This window comes from Stylophora pistillata, chromosome 5 (assembly GCF_964205215.1).
Source record: "Stylophora pistillata chromosome 5, jaStyPist1.2, whole genome shotgun sequence".
In the NCBI taxonomy this organism is placed as follows: Eukaryota; Metazoa; Cnidaria; class Anthozoa; order Scleractinia; family Pocilloporidae; genus Stylophora; species Stylophora pistillata.
Genome location: NC_142523.1, coordinates 20062904 through 20087298, shown reverse-complemented (window position 1 = coordinate 20087298; position 24395 = coordinate 20062904). Strand labels below are relative to the sequence as shown.

General features: G+C 38.2%; 2 protein-coding genes, 1 long non-coding RNA gene and 1 pseudogene across 3 annotated transcripts; 1 reads left to right on the top strand and 3 right to left on the bottom strand.

Annotated features, from left to right (window-relative positions):
* Positions 1-413: 413 nt before the first annotated feature.
* LOC148730713 (uncharacterized) lies at positions 414-1424 on the bottom strand (annotated as a pseudogene).
* Positions 1425-3445: 2021 nt separating this feature from the next.
* LOC148730712 (uncharacterized) lies at positions 3446-4147 on the bottom strand. Its single transcript, XM_088761845.1, has one exon. It carries the CDS (start codon positions 4145-4147, stop codon positions 3446-3448), a length of 702 nt encoding a protein of 233 aa, XP_088617971.1.
* Positions 4148-4821: 674 nt separating this feature from the next.
* Positions 4822-8426, top strand: LOC148730711 (uncharacterized). Its single transcript, XM_088761844.1, has 2 exons — positions 4822-7313; positions 7582-8426. The coding sequence occupies exons 1-2, from the start codon at positions 7119-7121 to the stop codon at positions 8122-8124; spliced, it is 738 nt and encodes a 245-aa protein (XP_088617970.1). The 5' UTR covers positions 4822-7118; the 3' UTR covers positions 8125-8426.
* A 9663-nt stretch (positions 8427-18089) lies between these two features.
* On the bottom strand, positions 18090-19275 carry LOC148730710 (uncharacterized). The gene is made up of 2 exons (XR_016001143.1): positions 18896-19275; positions 18090-18788 (listed from the first exon to the last, which is right to left on the bottom strand). It is a non-coding gene; the product is annotated as an uncharacterized LOC148730710 (long non-coding RNA).
* Between the last annotated feature and the right edge of the window lie 5120 nt (positions 19276-24395).

Below are 24395 nucleotides of genomic sequence, written 5' to 3'. Positions count from 1 at the left end.
TTCGTAAATAAGGTTGTGCTTATTCATCATGGTAAAGTACAATAATAATAAAGTATTATGGTTTGTCTCACGATATGGTCACTTATGGTGTAGATCGCGCCCTTTCGACTGCATCCGGCTAGTCTTCATCAGGCGATAAGGTAGACTGGTTTCGGGTCTTCTTATAAAGCAGGATGCTCCGCTGTGATTGGTTGGTATTCCACAGCTGGGATCCGCGCGTTTTAATCCTTGATGTTGGTATATGTATTTACGGTATTTAGACAGGCCAGCCCAGTTCACCTTGAAGCTGGTTTAAATAGGGCCCTGTACATCCCACCATCCCACCCCAGGGGAGGACGTCCATCACACAGTAAACTCGTGTGTGGGAAATTAACGTCTCCTACCCCCAACTCTGCAGGAGACGGTACCTCCATTTATTCGTTCCTATCCGAGAAGACTAGAATATCTAACCATTTCTTGATGTTATAGAAGGGTAGCAAATTCTTCTCAATTATTTTAAGACCTTGAGTGTTGGTCCGGCCGGAGCCCGAACTCTCGACCTCCCGCACAACAGTCCAGAGCACTATCCATTGGTCTAACTGGGCGGCGGTCAGATGAGACGCTCTCTCGGCAGTCAGTTGTCGTACGGTTCTCCTGTTGTTGTGTTTCTTGATCGTGGCCATCCACCCTTCAAGAATTTCTATTCCACTGTCTTCATCGATATGTTCTAAGGATTAAATTTTATGTGAATAGCCTCTTTCACCCTGCTAGTTTACCAGTGAGGATCTCGATCAATAAACCTTACCTCATTTGAAAGCGGTTGGTGTCCGGTGACGGTTGTAGGCGTGCTATGAAATGGCGGAGGTTTGGGTACAAGCTAGTCGGATGTCTCGGTCGTGTTCCATTATTCTGTCTTACATTGGTCTTCCAGTCTCACCGATGTAAACTTTGCCGCATTCACAGGGAATCCTGTAATCTACATCGTCTTGTTTGGCCGGATCAACAGTGTCTTTTGCTCTTACCAGCTATGTGATCGTATATTATGATTTCCGACTTGAAGACAGCGCGTACGCTTTGTTGTTGTAGGCAGCGGCGAAGCTGTTCCGAAAGACCTTTAACATAAAGTAACACTACGGTGGATTTGAAATCGATTGCGGACTCGGAAGCGGCGGTAGATTTTCTGATCTTGGTGACTTTCTGCAAGAAAGAAATAGGGTAATCATTAGACGTAAGAGTGGATGAAAAATGTTTCTTTTCCTTAGAGATGACAGAGGGTTTTGTTAGGAGGCGTTGATGCGCTCGTGAAGATACTTAACAATACCATGTTTTACTGATTGTGGGTGGTGTGAATCATACGCTAAGTATTATTAGTGTGTGGGCTTCCTATATACGATACTGGTGAGGCAGCCGTCAGGATCTCTTAAAACTGCGGTGTCGAAGAACATGTGGATCTTAAAACGAAACTCAGAAGGTCTGCGATTTGAGCAGGTGTTAGCGCCGTGTGTTCTGGGAGGCTGGGGTCGTTTTACAGTTTTCGCAATGCGGCTTCTGCACCGGCGTTTGCAGGGACGTTGGTAAAAAGGGACTCTACATCGAAAGACACCATGATCTCGTCGTCTGGGAATCGCACCAATCACAGCTGGGGAGTGCCAAACAATCACAGCGGAGCATCCTGCTTTATAAAAAGACTCGAAGCCAGTCGACCTTATCTCCTGATGAAGACTAGCCGGATGCAGTCGAAACGTCGCGATCTACATCACAAGTGACCATATCGTTAGACAAACGATAATACTTTATTATTATTAATTCATTGTAAAAAGTTAGAAAGTGTAAGCGAACTTTTGTAGAGGGGGAAGTGTTGTAGCTAAAATACGGATTGTTTCTTTCGGATACTGCGAGCACAAAACGTTTTCGGCCGTGAGTTTTATTGATATAGTGGTGAACAGCATAACTTCGAGATGGATTTTAATAACAAGGGACATAGTATGTAAAATGTACCTTTTGACTGGGTGGGAGGGTCGGACGGGAAAAATAATTTGCTCGAGGTCATGCTCGTGCAGAGAGCATGACCTCCAGCAGAGGGTCAAATATTGTCCCGTGTGCTCCTAACAAACTCAGTCAATAAGCCTTTTATCACATGACCACTAGGTGTTGAAGATTTCGAAACCTTTGTCGTAATAGATAGGATGTACTTGTATACAGAGGAAAGGCGCGCACTGCACACTTGGTAAAACATTCTACAGTAAAAATATTTCTCGTTATTACTGCAGGTCATAATTCATCGAGAAGTTTTACTCGTTTTCTCATTTACTATACTTTTATTTGAAGTGCACAATTTCAAATGCGTTATCAGAAAATTAAAAAGATCCCAATGAGTGCATGACTGAAATTATTTTCTCTGGACCGGTCCACGTCAACCCATCGGCCCTTCACACGTCAGCTTTCACCTTGGCTTATAGGACTGTGCGCGGGGCCGTACAGGTCATATGATAATTAATTTTAAAATTACTTTACCTGCCTCCAGATATGTTTCGTGTCTAATTCAGATAGCGCGTCCACTTAAAAGGGGCTCAATGGGTTTAACTGTCAGCCATCGAATAGCTCAAACGTTAGTCCTCAACCATTTAAAAAGTCACTTCAGTTTCAACTTTCAAACGGTTTTAAGGTCTTTCAGATACTTCCACTCCTGCCGGTTGCCACAAACAGTTCTAAATCTCTAAGACGAATTTTGAGAATGTTATCGTCAGTTGTGGGCTATTGGTTCACTGTTATCAAACATCTTTATTGACGACTTTGGTGTCAGACAATGAGAGAAGTGCGTTCGAATCCTAAAAGGAAGTCACATTGTTATGAAATGCTCAGATAATAAAGTATATGACACGATTTGATTTTCACCCAGTAAGTCGGCTAGGTCGAGAGCTGACAAATGACTTACATTAGTGTTATGACATCATTATAACTTATCTCATTAACGGGTGAATTAACTTAATGATCAATAATAGAATTTCTCGACGAAACACTCCCCTCCACAAAAAGACATTTGTAAATTATTAAGTCCAGGTTATAAAATTAGTAACAGTACAGAGTTTATATCATTTCAGAAGTCCAAAATGTCATCCTTTGGTAGAAGTAACACTAAACGGTGTACAGGGCGTTCGATCGTGAAGTATCCTCTTTCTTGATAATTGGTTACAGGTTCACCTTACTTAGCATTTTTGTACTGCACTTCAACTTTGCGCACCTTGCCGTCAGAACTCGGGAAGGTATTTGAAACTAGCCCAAGTCACCATTGACCTCTAATCAAGTTAGAATCTTGCATTGAAACAAGATCTCCAGTTTTAAGGTTGCGATGCGCTGTATGCCACTATTGACCCACGATCAGATCTGGGAAGTAGTTTGTGGTCCATCTTTTCCAGAAGCTGTGAACTATGTTTTGAATGAATTCAAAACGCAGTTTTGGATTTTATTACTCTTTAAAAGGCCCACTTGGTACTCGGGTTGCGGAACGGCCTAAAAGTAGGTCGTTTGGGAACAAATAGGAACCATCTTTTGAGGACCTTGGATGATGACCTATACGTCTTTCATTAATTAGATTGGCAACCTCAAAGAGTACCATTTGAAGTTCTGAAAACGTTAGGATGCTTTCTCCAATGCCAGCTTTGAGTGATCTTTTGACTGATCTGATGAGAGATTCTAATATTCTATTTTGCCATGGTGCATCAGCTGGTGAGAAGTTCCATTCAAAACCTTCCATAACTCCAAAACTTTTAAGCTTCTCCGAATCTAAAGATTTCGTAACATTCTCAAGTTCCTGACTTGCTGCGACAAGTTTCGCGTCATTGTCGGAATTAATCTTTGATTGATATCCTCTGTGTGAGACAAATCTGCGTAATACCATAAGAAAAGTTTCTGTGCTGTACTCAGGTGCAAGGTCCAAATATACAGCTCTGGTTCCAATGTAATTAAATATCACCCCATACGCTTTTGACGTAGTACGCTTCTTCACTGCGTCACGGATCGTAAAGGGTCCAAATAAGTCAATTGATGTAGAATACCATGGGGATGCCAGTTTGAGTCTTTCTTTAGGAAGGTTTCCCATTACTTGTCCTGATAGTTTCTTGTCAAGTTTCTTACACGTCACACAGTTGATCTTTACAGATTGGATCATTTTAAGTAATTTGGTTATCCAGAACCTTGCGCGGATCTTGCTTGCAGTTGTAAGAACTCCGTGATGCCCCTCAGCATGAATGTACTCATAGTAAAGACGAGAAAATCGATGCTAACATGGTAGGAGTATAATATCTTTCTTGTTGTAGCCTATTTCTAGCTATTTTTAAGCACGGCCACTTATCACACATATGCCATCATCTCGTAATCGAGGACACAAACGTCTGTACATACCATGTTTTATATCGTTCTCCATATTTCGCTGTGCCTCTTTCATCCAGAATACCTCCGCTGTCTCTACATATTTACTTGTTATTTCCTGTGTTGCGTTCTCTGCGATAAAGCTTTAAGATCATTGCTGTCACTCTCGATAGACGGTTATAATCTGAGAATCGTTCGATCTTGATTCTAGACGCCAAGTCGTCTATAACAGTTACATTCCCTATGTGGACTACTCTCATAATTGTTGGAGGTATTCTTACTTCAGAATAATTACGAGAAATAGGCTACTCGCTCTCAGGTTGTTTGAGAAAAAGAGGTCTTTCTTGCCAATCGCTGTGAAGACTAATTTCACTTGGCTTCTTTCCTCTAGTCAACCAATCTGCAATGTTAAATTTACTTTCGCACCAATACCAATCCTCGATGTTGGTTCCTTCCTGAATTTCACCGATTCGTGTAGCGGCGAAAGTATTGAAACCCTAGGAGCTTTTCTGTATCATTGCGTGCACTATCTGAGAGTCAACTACGTAATAGCATTTCTCAAAAGTGTATCTGCATTCTTTATCGATCAAGGATTGAAGCCGCTCACTTAACACTGCTCCACACAGCTCTATTTTGTCGATAGACATTTTTTTCGTTGGGGCAAGACGATTTTTAGAAACAATCCAATTGCACGCAAACCCTCCGCCCTGTCGTTGCCATCGTACACAAGCACAGGAGCCGTAAACGTCTTCTGAAGCATCACAGAATATAATAAGAAAAGGATTGCCAACTGCGTCGGAAGGCTTTAAACATCTCTCCGGAAAATTTGACTCGATTTATTTCAGGTTATTTATTAAAGAGTGCTGACCATTTTTGTTTATTATTTTCTGGTATCGAATCGTCCCAGTCGAGGTTTTCGTTATTTGCCCACAAATGTCGATCAAGATTTTGGCCCGCACTGTGAAGGGCCCTGCCAGTACTAGAGGATCGTGCATACTGTTGACTTGTGACAATATCATCAGCTTCCTAAGAGATGGTGTGAGTTTCGAATCGTTATTGGGAATGTCTTTCTGTACTCCGCGTTTCCGATTCGAAAAGAAGTTAAGCTTTGCTGAAAAGCACAAATGGTCTTTGATTGGGTCCCAATTGACTCCTAGCACCTTTTCGGTGGCTACGTTTGACTCATTTGGTGGATACTTTTTACTATTACTTGAGTCACGGGAAAATATCCATTCCTTGAGTTCAAACCCGCCCTTAATGATTAAGGTCTCGATGTCCTGCATTAATTTTTGAGCAGTGGGAAGGTCTGTGGTACTTTATAGAGAGCCATCCATATATGTTTCACGATTTTTGCGGCATCCAGATATCGCTCACTTCCCATCTCTGCTGTCTTGCGTAAGGCCATCGTAGCGATGGTTGCAGAGGGCTTCTCTCCGAATGAAACTCTTTGTATCACATAGGTGTCGGGTGCTCTGTCGTTGACCATGTTCCTCCATAAAAAATGGTGCGTGTGTCGATCTAGCACTGTTGTTTTAACGGTATGGTACATCTTCTTTATATCACCTATGAAAGCTACTTCATTCCCGCGAAATAGCGCAAGTATTCCAAGCAGACTGTTGAGCAAGTCTGGCCCCTTTGCCCAGTACTCATTAAGTACGTAATCCATGTAGTTTGCGCTACTGTTAAACACGATTGTAACGGGAGGAGATTTAGAGTCTGGTTTGAGCAGCTCGTGATGGGAAATGTAATGAATAGGATCTTTGTAAGTATTAAGTTCCTCTTTGCTGAGTTTACGCGCGACCCCCCATAGTACTATATCTCCAACTTGGTAATCGTATACAGTTGCATGTTGTGTATTCTTTTCCAGTCTACGCTCAGTAGAATACAGCATGGCTAGAGCTACCCACTCGTCTATTATCAGGAAGATCGCACGGATCTTTAATCCATGGGTACTCCGCGATCCATCTATGGTCTTGAGCGTCAAACTTCATGTTTCCTCAATCAACTCGGACTCCTTTTCTTCTTTGATGCTGTAGTTTTTACTTCCGATAGCACAATGTCCCACATTTGCAGCTTCCACAACGCGAAACACTTTCAACGCCAAGATTCTCTATTTTGTACAAGTCTTCTACTTTTATTACATGATGCACTCAAGCGTAACTGAGGTCATGTTTTTTTATTTCGCCTTTTATCGACGGGTGTGTTCCTCCGATACAAAGGCCAAATAGATTCTGGAGTAACAGAAGGTGTCTAGCGTTCTGTTTTCTTTGAGGGTGATACGCAGTATACTTATACCCAATCAAAACGTCGACGGGTCCCGCTGGTCGAGCGATATCGTCCTTTGACACGCCTTTGAACAACTTTTCCAGATTCTCGGTGCTCATGCTTTCGATGTCTGAAGAAATCTGATCAATACCATAAGCTTCAATGTGTATTGTTTGACCTTGTGTATCAACTAAGGGTAGTATATATTTCATCGTATTCATCTTCTCATCCTGGGCTCCAATCTTTATGTTCGATAAATCTCCTTTCTTTCCTTTACGATTTTTTTCTCTAGCGGATAAGCACAACCATAAGCACAAGCAGTCGCATAAGCAAGTGAGAACACCCACGACCTAAAGCTTAAGCATAAGCACATGTTATGCTTATGTCGTACTTATGTCGTAGTGCGAACGCGAGTGAAATAAGCATATATAAACATAAGTGTAAGGTGTCAACGAATCATCGCTCACTTTGACCCATACCTCCTCGAGTAACTATCCACAAACAAAATGGCGGACTCCAATCGATTTGACACTTCGGCAAATGCAGAGCTGTCGGTAGATGAACTTCTCTCCGAGGCGGTGAGACAATACCCGGTTTCGTATGATAAAGCAAGTAAGGATTTTAAACACCGCAACAAAAAGGAGCTTGCATGGCAAGACGTCGCACGGAAGACTGGTTTCCCTCAGGTAATTATTGCTTTCTCTCATCATTTCTAGGCTAAGTTTAAGATTAACAAGATTTACCTCATGAAGCTTTTCCATGGTATTGATAGTACTCGCGTCCACTTTATTTTGATATTAACGTAACACAAACCAGTTCGTACAATTGAAGAATTCGGCCGAAATGGCAAGCTGTTTCTCTTGTGACTGGGTATTATTTGATAACATGAAGCACATGGTTGATCTTTATCAAGTATCGTTGTGTGCAAAGTAGGTTTGAGGTTTTTCAAACTGAAACAGGCCAATATAGACTAAGAATCGATGCTTATTTTTAGGTAAAGATGCAGACTCTGCTTTCAAAAACCTGAGGAACAGATATTCAAGAAACAAGAAGAAAGTACAGAGTGTTAACGTCAGTGGAGCGGCTACACAATCTGCCATAGATGCCAAAAGTGAAACAAGCGACATGTGCATGTTTTTGGCCTGGCTGGATCCATATGTTCAACCCTGTCGATCTTCCAGTAATCTTATAGTGATAGATGAAACCTTACAACTAGATGATGCTGATATTGAAGATGAATGTATATGCACTCCAGTAGACAGCAGCTCTGATAGAAGCATCACCGCAGACCATAGTATTGAGCCAAAGTCATTAAAGTCTAAGTCATTAAAGTCTAAAGTAACTGGTCAGCCAAAATACCTGCATGCCAAACGCCCTAGAGTAAATAATGAAGCTATTGAAGGAACTGAAATGGATTTTCTTAAATCTATTGGAAATCACCTTGTAAGTAGAGACAGTCAGAGAGAACAAAAAGATGAAGAACGCCTTTTTGGAGAACTGGTAGCTGCCTAATGGAGAAAGATAACCTGCTTTATCAAATAAACCATGTATGTATGTTCCACATCAGCACTTTAGTCTTGCCTACCTAGTAACCTGCTTTATCAAATAAATAAAGATGCCAACACAAGAAAGACTGACGACCAAAATGGAAATAAACAATTTGATTTTTTCACGCTTATTAAAGATTAATTCTCAAGATGTTAATACTGTTAGCTATGTAGCTTCTAGGTACCCTGAAACTGCTAGCAGTAGTTTCATGTCTGGGCTGGGTAATGTAGAGGCTGTTTGAACATATCCCCCAGGTTACTTCCTCCAGCAACGTGGACACGAGGGGTTATAAATGCCAAGAGTATCCACCCTACTTAGTTATGTATTGGTATTTGAAACAAGGCATAATTGTCTGAGTCTGCTGTGATGTAATGTCAACATTATTTTATTATTACAAAAGTATTGAAATAATTATTGTACAAGTTTTAGTTATAGATTATAAAATAATTATAGATTGAGAGTTATGTTCTTTTCAAAGAAACAGTTTTGAAACTATTCCCTTTTCACATGGGTGTTGTAATAAACAAAAGGGTTGTGTTGTTGAATGTTGAAAGCATTTAACCGGTTCCTGACCATGTCAATCAGCCAATCCCTCCTTTGTCAAACTCAAAACACATCATTGATCTCTTGTTTCCTTAGTGACAGCCTTGCTCATAATTTGTGTATTATGTACAAAAACATCAACAGGACAATTCGTATGTAAAGTATTGGGCTATCATAATTATGATAAGACAGCAATTTATACAAGTGTTATAAAGACAAATTACATTCACCTCTCTCAGAGATATCACTCTAGAGTCTAGAAGGGGTTGAAATTGCTGGTTATGGATATTCCATATTCAATAAGAAAAGGACATGGATTGTTGACTGTCACCAGAAGCCAAATAACGTATGGTCAGTGCAAGACGTTCTGATGGTGAGATAGGCTGTCTAAATTTTATAACTTGCTTCTTATAAGTGGGCCAACCTTGCAAAGGAGGCAATCAAAACACTCGTGACATTCTCATGTAACAAAAATGAGACGAATAATCATTCAATGAACCAATGACTGAACTTTATATTTGAAAAATAATGTTTCGAGCGTGCCCTTGTAACATCATGTTGAACTAAAGTTGGATTGAAAAATTTACTGTGGCATATACAAAGTAACACAGTACTGAGGCAAAAAATATATTTATCAAGTTTATATTTTCATGCTATTTTCAGGGCTTTTTTTTAATAAAATAACATATGAAAACTTGCCTTCAAAATAACAAAACGCTAGCGGCAATAATGTTCGGAGTGTAAGCCTTTCACACTAGTTTTTCAGCAGACTTTTAAAATTCGCTTTACCGAAAGTATAGCTCTCTGTCACTACCACGAAGTTCCAAAACAAGGTAATTGAACTCCCCTTGAGCTTTCTTGCGACGATACATCTCCCTTACCCAAAACCTTCTAGGTCTGATGGATCTTCTGGCATTACGTCGCCTTCGTAAGCGAAAAAGGTAAATTACAAGCAACGCAAAGAGAAAGATTTCATCTTCATCCACCATCTTGATTGTAGTCGAGGAAGACTGGTATCGAAGAATTTGTTGATACTGCGCCTGCGTATGCTCTTATGCTTATGTTCTGTGTTCTCACTTGCTCATGCTTGTGCTTGTGCTTATTTTTGGGCTTGTGCTTATGCGCTAGTGAAAACCAGCCTTGAGCATGAACGTAGTACTTAGGACACATCGTCGCTTTAGAGATGCGGCATGATCGGTTTTTTAAAGTCTCGTTTGAATTGTGCATAAGCGCGAACTTCTCCTTCAAATCGCGGCAATTCTATTTTTTCTAACTGAAGGTTCGAGGACGGGCAAGTCTCTTTCTTTGCTATTTTATCATCTTTTGGACCGATTAACGACGTGAGCTTCTCAGTCATATCATCGAGCCGGCGTTGTATCTGTGATGCAAATTTTATAGCATTTTCTGAAGTGTCATGGTCTGCTAAATCTAAAACGTCATCGTTTGCAATTTTACACTCGGCATACGCATCTTCTATCTGTCTTAAAGACCTTTACAGAGTATGTGCGGCAATGTTATTATTAAGAAAATGCTTTGTATTATTTCAGATAGTGCCAAAAACTGTTTGCGCTTTCGCGCGCATTGTAAGTGCCTTTTCTGCTTTCCTCTCACTTTCCGCGCGCTCCTTCATTTCTGTTTCATGACAATTTCTGATCTAACTGATTTCTGTATATACTGGATTTTACGCGCTGTCGCTTCTACAAACAGGTCCCGCAGCTCGGTAATCCACCTCTCCGCGACTTCCAGTTCTTCATCCGTTAAATACATCGTGTATAGATCGTGCTTACTTTCAACGATATCCCATGCTTCTGAAAGCTTCACGTAATTACCTTCGACCATTTTTCGTCCTTGGTCGGCATCCATAGGCTTCAGGAGCTCATTGCGCCTCCTGGTAAACATTGCTTTGGCTGTTCGTCAAATGTTTTTGGCTTCTTCTGCCATCTCAGTGTTATCCGTCACGGTCCTCGGAGTTACCGATTGGGATTCGCATGTTTCGTCAGTTGTGGTTCACTGTTATCAAACATCTTTATTGACGACTATAGTGTCAGACAATCAAGGAAGTGCGTTCGAATCCTAAAAGGAAGTCACATTGTTATGAAATGCTCAGATAATAAAGTATACGAAACGATTTGATATTTACCAAGTGAGTCAACCAGGCCCACAGCTGACAAATGACTTACATTAGTATTATGACATCACTATAACGTATCTTATTAGCAGATAAATTAACTTAATGATCAATAATAGAATTTCTCCACGAAACAGTCTTCAGGTTTCAAAATACATTTCCCTCTTTCGCATCGTGTTCAATGGACAAAGCTATTAGAAAAGCCCTTCGATCGTCTAATTCCGAACAGGCTAACTGAATGTAAAACTAAACAAGCAAAGGAAACACATCAATTATGTATTACAATTGCAAAATAATAATAATAATAATAGTAATATTAAATAAATCGGTGTTAAGAACACTACTGACCATAAACATGAACCGTACACAATATTCCATGTCGTTTAAGAAATTTACCCTCGACCTCCAACCATAGGCTTTTTTCTCCCTTTATTTTTTCGCCACATTCCGTCATTGTCTTCTTAGCTCAAGTGTCGTGCAAAACTTGGATACTGGATAAAAAGAGTTTCACAGAGTCATTCGAGAGCAAAAGAAATCTCCTGATAGTAATTCAATAAGACGAGATTTGAAAGATCGCGGCTTTCCTGGCTTTTTCTAAGAGTAAGGGACAATGATTACTATTTTTGCAATGCATGTTTATCCATTCCTTGAACTCATTGCTTATTTAAATCATAGTTAAACTATGTTTAAATCAAGCCTTTGCCTGTATTTGCATAGAATACACTTACTTTCGAGCGGCTGAATAATATCGATCGAGATAGCTTGGAAGTTACGAGAACAATAACAAACAGGTAGCTGCATTTGACATAGGATTTGTTCCATTTTGTTATTGATAAAGCAAAAAGGGCCCTGCAACCCCATTCCCTTTTTTTGGAGGACTTTTCATACTTCTAAAGTATTAAAAAGTCTGATCTTAACGCCCTTCGCTATTCACTACTCGCAAAATAACTTTCTACGTAGTCTCCGAATAGACGAGATTTCAAGGAACACAGGTTTCCTGCCATTTTTTCTGGGAATAAAGGTTAATGATAAGTATGCTAAAATGATTAACAACAGTTGACTATTTGTTGTTTTCTTTCTTTCATTTCACCTCATGCTCAACAGACGGTAAGTACCTATTTATTGTGCTACGTATGTTTACCTATTCCTTAATTTAATTCTTTGAGATCAAAGTACTCGCATTTCAAATAAGCCTTTGGTTGTATTTGCATAGAATGCACTTACTTTCGAGCGGCTGAATAATATCGATCGAGATAGCTTGGAAGTTACGAGAACAATAACAAACAGGTAGCTGCATTTGACATAGGATTTGTTCCATTTTGTTATTGATAAAAGCAAAAAGGGCCCTGCAACCCGATTCCCTTTTTTTGGAGGACTTTTCATATTTCTAAAGTATTAAAAAGTCTGATCTTAACGCCCTTCGCTATTCACTACTCGCAAAATAACTTTCTACGTAGTCTCCGAATAGACGAGATTTCAAGCCACACAGGTTTCCTGCCATTTTTTCTGGGAATAAAGGTTAATGATAAGTATGCTAAAACGATTAACAACAGTTGACTATTTGTTGTTTTCTTTCTTTCATTGCACCTCATGCTCAACAGGGTGTAAGTACCTATTTATTGTGCTACGTATGTTTACCTATTCCTTAATTTAATTCTTTGAGATCAAAGTACTCGTATTTCAAATAAGCCTTTGGTTGTATTTGCATAGATTGCACTTACTTTCGAGCGGCTGAATAATATCGATCGAGATAGCTTGGAAGTTACGAGAACAATAACAAACAGGTAGCTGCATTTGACATAGGATTTGTTCCATTTTGTTATTGATAAAGCAAAAAGGGCCCTGCAACCCCATTCCCTTTTTTTGGAGGGCTTTTCATATTTCTAAAGTATTAAAAAGTCTGATCTTAACGCCCTTCGCTATTCACTACTCGCAAAATAACTTTCTACGTAGTCTCCGAATAGACGAGATTTCAAGCAACACAGGTTTCCTGCCATTTTTTCTGGGAATAAAGGTTAATGATAAGTATGCCAAAATGATTAACAACAATTGAGTATTTGTTGTTTTCTTTCTTTCATTGCACCTCATGCTCAACAGTGAGTAAGTACCTATTTATTGTGCTACGTATGTTTACCTATTCCTTAATTTAATTGTTTGAGATCAAAGTACTCGCATTTCAAATAAGCCTTTGGTTGTATTTGCATAGAATGCACTTACTTTTGAGCGGCTGAATAATATCGATCGAGATAGCTTGGAAGTTACGAGAACAATAACAAACAGGTAGCTGCATTTGACATAGGATTTGTTCCATTTTGTTATTGATAAAAGCAAACAGGGCCCTGCAACCCGATTCCCTTTTTTTGGAGGACTTTTCATACTTCTAAAGTATTAAAAAGTCTGATCGTAACGTCCTTCGCTATTCACTACTCGCAAAATAACTTTCTACGTAGTCTCCGAATAGACGAGATTTCAAGCAACACCGGTTTCCTGCAATTTTTTCTGGGAATAAAGGTTAATGATAAGTATGCTAAAATGATTAACAACAGTTGAGTATTTGTTGTTTTCTTTCTTTCATTTCACCTCATGCTCAACAGGTTGTAAGTACCTATTTTGTTGTGCTACGTATGTTTACCTATTCCTTAATTTAATTGTTTGAGATCAAAGTACTCGCATTTCAAATAAGCCTTTGGTTGTATTTGCATAGAATGCACTTACTTTCGAGCGGCTGAATAATATCGATCGAGATAGCTTGGAAGTTACGAGAACAATAACAAACAGGTAGCTGCATTTGACATAGGATTTGTTCCATTTTGTTATTGATAAAAGCAAAAAGGGACCTGCAACCCGATTCCCTTTTTTTGGAGAACTTTTCATGTTTCTAAAGTATTAAAAAGTCTGATCGTAACGCCTTTCGCTATTCACTACTCGCAAAATAACTTTCTACGTAGTCTCCGAATAGACGAGATTTCAAGCAACACAGGTTTCCTGCCATTTTTTCTGGGAATAAAGGTTAATGATAAGTATGCTAAAATGATTAACAACAGTTGACTATTTGTTGTTTTCTTTCTTTCATTTCACCTCATGCTCAACAGGGAGTAAGTACCTATTTATTGTGCTACGTATGTTTACCTATTCCTTAATTTAATTGTTTGAGATCAAAGTACTCGCATTTCAAATAAGCCTTTGGTTGTATTTGCATAGAATGCACTTACTCTCGAGTGGCTGTATAATATCGATCGAGATAGCTTGGAAGTTACGAGAACAATAACAAACAGGTAGCTGCATTTGACATAGGATTTACTCCATTTTGTTATTGATGAAAGCAAAAAGGGCCCTGCAACCCGATTCCCTTTTTTTGGAGGACTTTTCATACTTCTAAAGTATTAAAAAGTCTGATCTTAACGCCCTTCGCTATTCACTACTCGCAAAATAACTTTCTACGTAGTCTCCGAATAGACGAGATTTCAAGCAACACAGGTTTCCTGCCATTTTTTCTGGGAATAAATGTTAATGATAAGTATGCTAAAATGATTAACAACAGTTGACTATTTGTTGTTTTCTTTCTTTCATTTCACCTCATGCTCAACAGCGTGTAAGTACCTACTTATTGTGCTACGTATGTTTACCTATTCCTCAATTTAATTCTTTGAGATCAAAGTACTCGCATTTCAAATAAGCCTTTGGTTGTATTTGCATAGAATGCACTTACTTTCGAGCGGCTGAATAATATCGATCGAGATAGCTTGGAAGTTACGAGAACAATAACAAACAGGTAGCTGCATTTGACATAGGATTTGTTCCATTTTGTCATTGATAAAAGCAAAAAGGGCCCTGCAACCCGATTCCCTTTTTTTGGAGAACTTTTCATATTTCTAAAGTATTAAAAAGTCTGATCGTAACGCCTTTCGCTATTCACTACTCGCAAAATAACTTTCTACGTAGTCTCCGAATAGACGAGATTTCAAGCAACAGAGGTTTCCTGCCATTTTTTCTGGGAATACAGGTTAATGATAAGTATGCTAAAATGATTAACAACAGTTGACTATTTGTTGTTTTCTTTCTTTCATTTCACCTCATGCTCCAACAGCGTGTAAGTACCTATTTATTGTGCTACGTATGTTTACCTATTCCTTAATTTAATTCTTTGAGATCAAAGTACTCGCATTTCAAATAAGCCTTTGGTTGTATTTGCATAGAATGCACTTACTCTCGAGTGGCTGAATAATATCGATCGAGATAGCTTGGAAGTTACGAGAACAATAACAAACAGGTAGCTGCATTTGACATAGGATTTGTTCCATTTTGTTATTGATAAAAGCAAAAAGGGCCCTGCAACCCGATTCCCTTTTTTTGGAGGACTTTTCATACTTCTAAAGTATTAAAAAGTCTGATCTTAACGCCCTTCGCTATTCACTACTCGCAAAATAACTTTCTACGTAGTCTCCGAATAGACGAGATTTCAAGGAACACAGGTTTCCTGCCATTTTTTCTGGGAATAAAGGTTAATGATAAGTATGCTAAAATGATTAACAACAGTTGACTATTTGTTGTTTTCTTTCTTTCATTTCACCTCATGCTCAACAGCGTGTAAGTACCTATTTATTGTGCTACGTATGTTTACCTATTCCTTAATTTAATTCTTTGAGATCAAAGTACTCGCATTTCAAATAAGCCTTTGGTTGTATTTGCATAGAATGCACTTACTTTCGAGCGGCTGAATAATATCGATCGAGATAGCTTGGAAGTTACGAGAACAATAACAAACAGGTAGCTGCATTTGACATAGGATTTGTTCCATTTTGTTATTGATAAAAGCAAAAAGGGCCCTGCAACCCGATTCCCTTTTTTTGGAGGACTTTTCATATTTCTAAAGTATTAAAAAGTCTGATCTTAACGCCCTTCGCTATTCACTACTCGCAAAATAACTTTCTACGTAGTCTCCGAATAGACGAGATTTCAAGAAACACAGGTTTCCTGCCATTTTTTCTGGGAATAAAGGTTAATGATAAGTATGCCAAAATGATTAACAACAGTTGAGTATCTGTTGTTTTCTTTCTTTCATTTCACCTCATGCTCAACAGTGAGTAAGTACCTATTTATTGTGCTACGTATGTTTACCTATTCCTTAATTTGATTGTTTGAGATCAAAGTACTCGCATTTCAAATAAGCCTTTGGTTGTATTTGCATAGAATGCACTTACTTTCGAGCGGCTGAATAATATCGATCGAGATAGCTTGGAAGTTACGAGAACAATAACAAACAGGTAGCTGCATTTGACATAGGATTTGTTCCATTTTGTTATTGATAAAAGCAAAAAGGGCCCTGCAACCCGATTCCCTTTTTTTGGAGGACTTTTCATACTTCTAAAGTATTAAAAAGTCTGATCTTAACGCCCTTCCCTATTCACTACTCGCAAAATAACTTTCTACGTAGTCTCCGAATAGACGAGATTTCAAGGAACACAGGTTTCCTGCCATTTTTTCTGGGAATAAAGGTTAATGATAAGTATGCTAAAATGATTAACAACAGTTGAGTATTTGTTGTTTTCTTTCTTTCATTTCACCTCATGCTCAACAGACTGTAAGTACCTATTTATTGTGCTACGTATGTTTACCTATTCCTTAATTTAATTGTTTGAGATCAAAGTACTCGCATTTCAAATAAGCCTTTGGTTGTATTTGCATAGAATGCACTTACTTTCGAGCGGCTGAATAATATCGATCGAGATAGCTTGGAAGTTACGAGAACAATAACAAACAGGTAGCTGCATTTGACATAGGATTTGTTCCATTTTGTTATTGATAAAAGCAAAAAGGGCCCTGCAGCCCGATGCCCTTTTTTTGGAGGACTTTTCATATTTTTAAAGTATTAAAAAGTCTGATCGTAACGTCCTTCGCTATTCACTACTCGCAAAATAACTTTCTACGTAGTCTCCCAATAGACGAGATTTCAAGGAACACAGGTTTCCTGCCATTTTTTCTGGGAATAAAGGTTAATGATAAGTATGCTAAAATGATTAACAACAGTTGAGTATTTGTTGTTTTCTTTCTTTCATTTCACCTCATGCTCAACAGACGGTAAGTATCTATTTATTGTGCTACGTATGTTTACCTATTCCTTAATTTAATTCTTTGAGATCAAAGTACTCACATTTCAAATAAGCCTTTGGTTGTATTTGCATAGAATGCACTTACTTTCAAGCGGCTGAATAATATCGATCGAGATAGCTTGGAAGTTACGAGAACAATAACAAACAGGTAGCTGCATTTGACATAGGATTTGTTCCATTTTGTTATTGATAAAAGCAAAAAGGGCCCTGCAGCCCGATTCCCTTTTTTTGGAGGACTTTTCATATTTCTAAAGTATTAAAAAGTCTGATCGTAACGTCCTTCGCCATTCACTACTCGCACAATAACTTTCTACGTAGTCTCCGAATAGACGAGATTTCAAGCAACACAGGTTTCCTGCCATTTTTTCTGGGAATAAAGGTTAATGATAAGTATGCTAAAATGATTAACAACAGTTGAGTATTTGTTGTTTTCTTTCTTTCATTTCACCTCATGCTCAACAGACGGTAAGTATCTATTTATTGTGCTACGTATGTTTACCTATTCCTTAATTTAATTCTTTGAGATCAAAGTACTCGCATTTCAAATAAGCCTTTGGTTGTATTTGCATAGAATGCACTTACTTTTGAGCGGCTGAATAATATCGATCGAGATAGCTTGGAAGTTACGAGAACAATAACAAACAGGTAGCTGCATTTGACATAGGATTTGTTCCATTTTGTTATTGATAAAAGCAAAAAGGGCCCTGCAGCCCGATGCCCTTTTTTTGGAGGACTTTTCATATTTCTAAAGTATTAAAAAGTCTGATCGTAACGTCCTTCGCTATTCACTACTCGCAAAATAACTTTCTACGTAGTCTCCCAATAGACGAGATTTCAAGCAACACAGGTTTCCTGCCATTTTTTCTGGGAATAAAGGTTAATGATAAGTATGCTAAAATGATTAACAACAGTTGACTATTTGTTGTTTTCTTTCTTTCATTTCACCTCATGCTCAACAGGGTGTAAGTACCTATTTTGTTGTGCTACGTATGTTTACCTATCCCTTAATTTAATTCTTTGAGATCAAAGTACTCGCATTTCAAATAAGCCTTTGGTTGTATTTGCATAGAATGCACTTACTTTCGAGCGGCTGAATAATATCGATCGAGATAGCTTGGAAGTTACGAGAACAATAACAAACAGGTAGCTGCATTTGACATAGGATTTGTTCCATTTTGTTATTGATAAAAGTAAAAAGGGCCCTGCGACTCGATTCCCTTTCATTGGACTACTTTTCATATTTCTAAAGTATTAAAAAGTCTGATCGTAACGACCTTCGCTATTTACTATTCGCAATATAATGGCATCGTTGAATACAATCTCGCATTCTGATTGGTTAAGTGAGCTTGAGGTTCATCCTTGTTTTGAACTGAACAGTTATTTCTTGGAGAGGCATGAAAAACCTCTTTCGTTCGCGAAAACGCGAAAGCGACAAAATCCTGTGAACACGGCCCACAAAAAGCAATCTCCGAACTAACAGGTCAGGTCAACGCGGGTTTAATATCCACCTACAGCCATACTCTTTTAGAAAATCAACGAAGGATGTCAAGTAAGTTGGCTGGGTTTGCAGTCGTACGACTACGGCTGTCACAGCTGCCAACGCCAGCGATGGTCCACGCACTGAAGCCGCTTGCGAGAAATTTAAGTCAACAGCCTTGTACTTCCATTAGTAGTTGGCAATAACACAACAGCAATGAATAACGGCAGTGATGATCTAACAGAAAGAGTTCGAGGTGGACTGTTCACCAATGTATCGTTCAACAACTCTCCAGTGAATATTTCCCTCAACTTTCAGTCGAATGCTTATCCTAACGACTTAGCTAATGGCAGTTGCCTGTAATGAATTTCTAGAAATAAAAAGATCAAAGTTTTTGGACTTTGCATGAAACACTTCTAAGTTTATAAAGGAATAAGATACTGATGAATACACGTATTTACACTTCAAGGTACTTACCTTGTATTAATAGCGATGTTAAACTTTCAGCGCTTTCGCTTGCACACTTCATTTATTTCCGTTTTGCCACCTAAGAGACAAAAGGTGTGAATTATTTTCCTTCTAGAGCAAATTCAGTGGAAACTTGAAAAAAAGATGTTAATAATAAACGGCTTGTAAATTCTGTGAAATACCACCATTGTCTTTAAATAGTGTGAAGCTTGCTAAAAAATTTTGAAAACCAATGTACAAACAAGGTTCAAATAAAAGGTGTCGAAGGTTCTAACGTGGACCTTGCTTCCTATTCGCTAACATAATAGCAGTTCTGACAGTTGACTTCGAAATGGCTTTCTGGAGCGCGCGCTCAGGATGAAAACAAACAATATTATGTGCTACGTATGTTTACCTCTTCCTTGATCTAATTCTTTGAGATCAAAGTACTCGTATTTCAAATAAGCCTTTGGTTGTATTTGCATAGAGTGCAAATACAATTACTTTCGAGCGGCTGAATAATATCGATAGAGACGGCTTAGAAGCTACGGGAACAATAAGAAATAGGTCGCTGCATTTTACATAAGGGTTGGTCCATTTTATTTTTAAAACCTGATTTCCCTTTTATAAACGACTTGTAACACTTTTTTTTTTAATTATTGAAAAGTCGGATCATAACGCCCTTCGCTATTCACTATTTGGGAAAAACTATGAGCGTAATATCTCGTAATTCTCTGATGAGTCAGGTTGTTTTTTTTAAATACACTCGCTCTACTTCACTTAATCAGAGAAAGACTTAGAAGGTCTGAGTATAATCTATAACTAAAATCAAGAGAACACAAGTTTAAATTCTCTTGTTAAGATTAAAAACAGTCGAAGAAATATCCTTCTATTAATCGTCAACTGTGAACGTCTAAGTTCTTGGAAATCTACCGTCAACCGTTAAAGTGAGTTTAAATAGCTGCGAACCGTCAAAAATACTCCAATACTCCCCATCCATTGAGAATGTTTTTGAATTAAAGAGACCAAGAGATTTTCCCGTTAACAACCTCTTGTAGAGAATCAAAGCCTCTCTTTAAGAAGAAAACGCCAACTTTCTTGGATTATGACATAGTGAATATATAGTATGCATCGTCTGATTGGTCAATTCAGTTTTCAAGCGCATGTTTCATCAGGTTGTAGAGGTTGGATTTGATCTGTTTATGTCATAAAAGCAATGAGCGCCCTTTTTGGCATTTTTGACAGCTTACGTATATATTGTTCAACCGATCAAATAACTTGAACCATTCTAACGAGGATTCTGATGGCCTAGTTTTAGCAATCCAACCAAGCATGAAAAACCTTCAAAACTCGGACATTCTATTTCGTTTTCTGTTAGTCGAGGAATTTCTTCTCCGCTCGCGTTATAATGACGTCAATTACGGTGCTTGGCATGCTTACAAACCTTTACTTGGTTCTTTCGATGCACAGAGTGCCATTTCTTCAAAATATGAATTTTCCTTATCAAAATGAAAAGCCATAATTTGTTTCGCTTCAAATTCGATGAATCTTGGCCTGGAAAGCGATTCTCGAACAACACACCGCGAGAGAGAAAACCATTTAATAGCGATTGTGTCGTGCGTCGGCTTTCTTTATGGGCTTTTGATTTATTTTTCACAGTAACTTGTATGAGATAGAATAAATATATGAAAATCATATATTTATTCTATCATATATTTATTCTATCTCATTTATCACTTTCACGGGTTCATTACGAATCAACTTAAAGGCCTGCTCTCAGTTGGCTTGTTAGCTCAATTGGTAAGAGCGCTGCACTAGTATCGCAGAGGTCAGTGGTTCGAGTCCTGTACAGGCCTGATTTTTTTCAGGTCTGATTTTCGCTATTGCTTAAATAGCGCTATCTACTGCGAGGATCGTGCATCATAAGTAACTTGTATGTTTGAAATCATGAATGTATTCTGAACCTCAAATGTTAAGAAACATTTTTTTCCTGAAATTAATCCAACAAGGATATGATGTGATTCCTTGGATTTTTGGTAAAGCTTAGCTCAGCTCCGTGTTTTGTACTCTGATAGAGCACGCTCTTTCAACTAATTACAGCGCGCTTTATAACTAAAATTTATTAGAAGGCGTCACAAAACCTCTCGGGATGTTGGGAGAACACTCACAAAGCTTTTTAATCACCCGCCTTTAGCTCGTGTTCTCCCAACATTTTGTGTGGCTCTAAAGCCCGAAAAATGTGTTTTAGTGCTCAATGAAAAGAAATGTCGAATCCTGTCGGGACATCCGAATGCTAGGATTCGAAAAAGTGTTGAAATGTTACAAGACAAAGTGAAATTTCGAATTTTTTGGAATAATGAAAACCAACGAATAAGATACATACATACATACGTTATTTAACCACTCCCTCATAGGGCTTTTCGGGGCCATTCTTACAACACCACTCACCCATCCCACCCCAGGGAAGGACATCCACCACACAGTGATCTCGCGCGTGTGAAATCATCGTCTTCTAGGCCTACCCCTAACCCTGCAGGAGACTGGGGTCTACATTTTATTCGTCCTTATCCGAGAAGACTAGAATATCTATCCATTTCTTAATATTATAGAGAGGTAGCAAATTCTCCTCAGTTATTTTAAGACCATGAGTATTGGACCGGCCGGGGCACGAACCCTCGACCTCCCGCAAAATACAATCCGGCGCTCTAACCAATTGAGCTAACCGGGGGCCGGTTAGCAAAAATTGAATGAAAAGGTGAATGCCTTTCGTTGCATTCGAAAGCATTGAAAGTTAGAGATCAAACTTGGCGGAAAATATACTTTGAACGATCCCTGCAGTCTTGCCACAGAAATCGACTTCCTATAACTCATCTTTGCCGGGTCTTATGCAAGTGACAAAACTCGAACAGCTACATCATAAATAGAATAAAGAGCTCTGTTTTTACCCTATGGAACCCTATGATAATTCTGCATGTGGATTTTCCTTGTTGAAGCTTTGACGTCGTTTCCTTTCAAATCGCACTTCATTTCAAGTGAACTTGTGAAACGTACAAATGATGGCAGCTACGAAATATCGAAGAGTATTGTTCACAATACTCGTAATTTTTTACGGAATTGGGGTTTGTGAAAGATATGTTCTACTTTATGATAACGTCATGTTACAAGAACACATAGCCCTTTTTCCAGGTTATCAATAAGAAAAATTGAAGTGCCCTTTACACCATATTTAAACCTACAAACCATTCCGCAGCTTGACACACCTTCCTGGCTTCCTTATTGAGAGAAAAGGTCCAATGATTTCTACGCTAATATTATAACGTTTGAGTGCACAGATGAAGTGTTATATTCTTTTTTTTTTGTCCCAATGGAGGGTAGCAGAGTAACTTATCAGTGTTAAAGTACCTAAGTAATGTGTTACATCTAGTTCCATACTTGGTCTTGCTGAGATCTCAATTCACGAAAATTTATGTGTAATACTTGCGTCGTATTTTCTGCATAGATTTAAATTTTATATATAGCATGTTTGACTTCACCAACTTTCCGTTCGTTTCTTTGCTTGTGACATGTTTGGTCAAGCTAAAGAATGTTGTAGGACGTACATTGCTTGGATTTCTTTGTAATGGGATCTTTAAAGACAAGTCTTATATCACAATTTAATGTTGCTGTATTAAATCATTCTAAATTGCATTTTGGAATGTTCTGCATATTTAATTAGCCAGCCAAGCCTTAATACACTTGAGTTCCGTAAATGGTTAACCCCTCGTTACTAAGACCTCTCTAAACATTAATTTTAATTTTTCCCAGTTATCTCCAAACACTCTTGACCTTCTAGTCGTCGAAAGAAAATACAATTCTCAATGCGGGCACTCTAATTCTCTAGAAATTCGTAGGCAATATACAGACGCTAGGAATAGTTAGGTTACCCTTGAGTTCGATTTCATCAACACTATTTGCTTAGCGAAGGCCTACGTGTATCTGTACTCCCCTCCTCCTCCCCGGAAGAGAGGGAACGTCTACGGAAACCTAACACGTAGCGTGTTTATGACGTCACTCATTTGCTTAAAACAGTGCGATGATTTCCTATTGGCTAGCCGTTTTGTCGATTCTTTCATAAAATCTGATTAGTTAGAATTGGTGGTTTTATTTTCTATTAATGAACAAGATGGTCAACAGAGTGTTTTAATGGTCACCTCGACGGACGATCTCGTTGGGAACGGTGCTGCAAGGCTAATAGATCTATCCAACTGTTTTTAGACGACCGTGTCGTCTTTTCTGTATGCCTATAGCATTGTATATACTGAAACACGGACACTAAATTGCCAATTTACTCAAAATAATGGAAAACGAATTCATTCGAATTCTGTTGTTTACTTCGACTATTTTTGGCGCAAGAACGTGCCACTACGCGGAAAATACCATCAGTCTATCAAGTTACAAAGTCTTCCATAGGTTAGAGTGACCTCATATAACACGATTCTTGTCAAACTTATCAGTGTTAAAGTACCTAAGTAATGTGTTACATTTACGTCCATACTTGGTCCTGCTGAGATCTTAATCCACGAAAATTTATGTTTAATACTTGCATCATATGTTCTGCGTAAATTTCAGTTTTATATATAGCTTGTTTGACTTAACCAACTTTCCGTTCGTTTCTTTGCTAGTGACACGTTTGGTCTAGCTGAAGAATGTTGTAGCACGTACATTGCTTGGAATTCTTTGTAACTGTGTCTTTAAATATAAGTTTTATTTCACAATTTAATGTGCTGTATTAAATCGTTTTGCTATGTTATGATTAATAACAGAATAATAATGATTAAAAAATAAGTATCTAAACAAGTTTGAATTTTACAAAGTCCCAGTCAATTACTCTATTGGCGGCTTTATTGAAACATCAGATCGAACTCCTAAGATGCGGGAATCCAAGTAACTCTGAGAATAGACTGTGTAGTTCTAAATTGAATACCAGAAAAAAAAATACATCAAAATGTCCCTACGTAAACATTTAGATAAAGCGGTAGTCAGAAAAATATATATTAGTTTTTTAGCTCTGCATTTAAATACTAACAATATGTTCTTCTTTCCTTATCATTTTTCTCAATTTTCCAAAATGAAATCAATCTCTAGGTTGTAAGTAGCCACCATTTTATCTTTTTTAAGAATTTCGTAGACATTATAGTGTATGTACATGGCAAAAATATATTGAAGTGATTTGTAAGCTTGAAACACTAATTTTGCTTCTTCCGCTTCTTTTATTCCCTTAATGTTACTGGATATGTCAGTGGGTAAGTGGTTTTATGTTCACTATAAAAACGAGTTTTTATCGATAACACTTTTCACTCAGGCGCTTCGTAATGGGGTCGATTAAATCACACATCCATCTGTCAAACATCTAAAGAAAAAGCAGGAATTCAAGTTTTTCATATTTAGGGTTACAAACTATTGGAAAAGGAAAACACATGAAAACATTGAATATTTTCCCGCTAATTTGCTAATTTGAGGTCACGTGACCTGATTAGAACTTAAAAACTAA

Bases quoted from the DNA above. Each gene is read 5' to 3' on its own strand.
- LOC148730712 (XM_088761845.1), bottom strand. From the start codon at position 4,147: ATGATCCAATCTGTAAAGATCAACTGTGTGACGTGTAAGAAACTTGAC.
- LOC148730711 (XM_088761844.1), top strand. From the start codon at position 7,119: ATGGCGGACTCCAATCGATTTGACACTTCGGCAAATGCAGAGCTGTCG. The intron at 7,314-7,581 runs TCTCATCATTTC...AGGCCAATATAG, and splicing joins CTCAGGTAATTATTGCTTTC to ACTAAGAATCGATGCTTATT.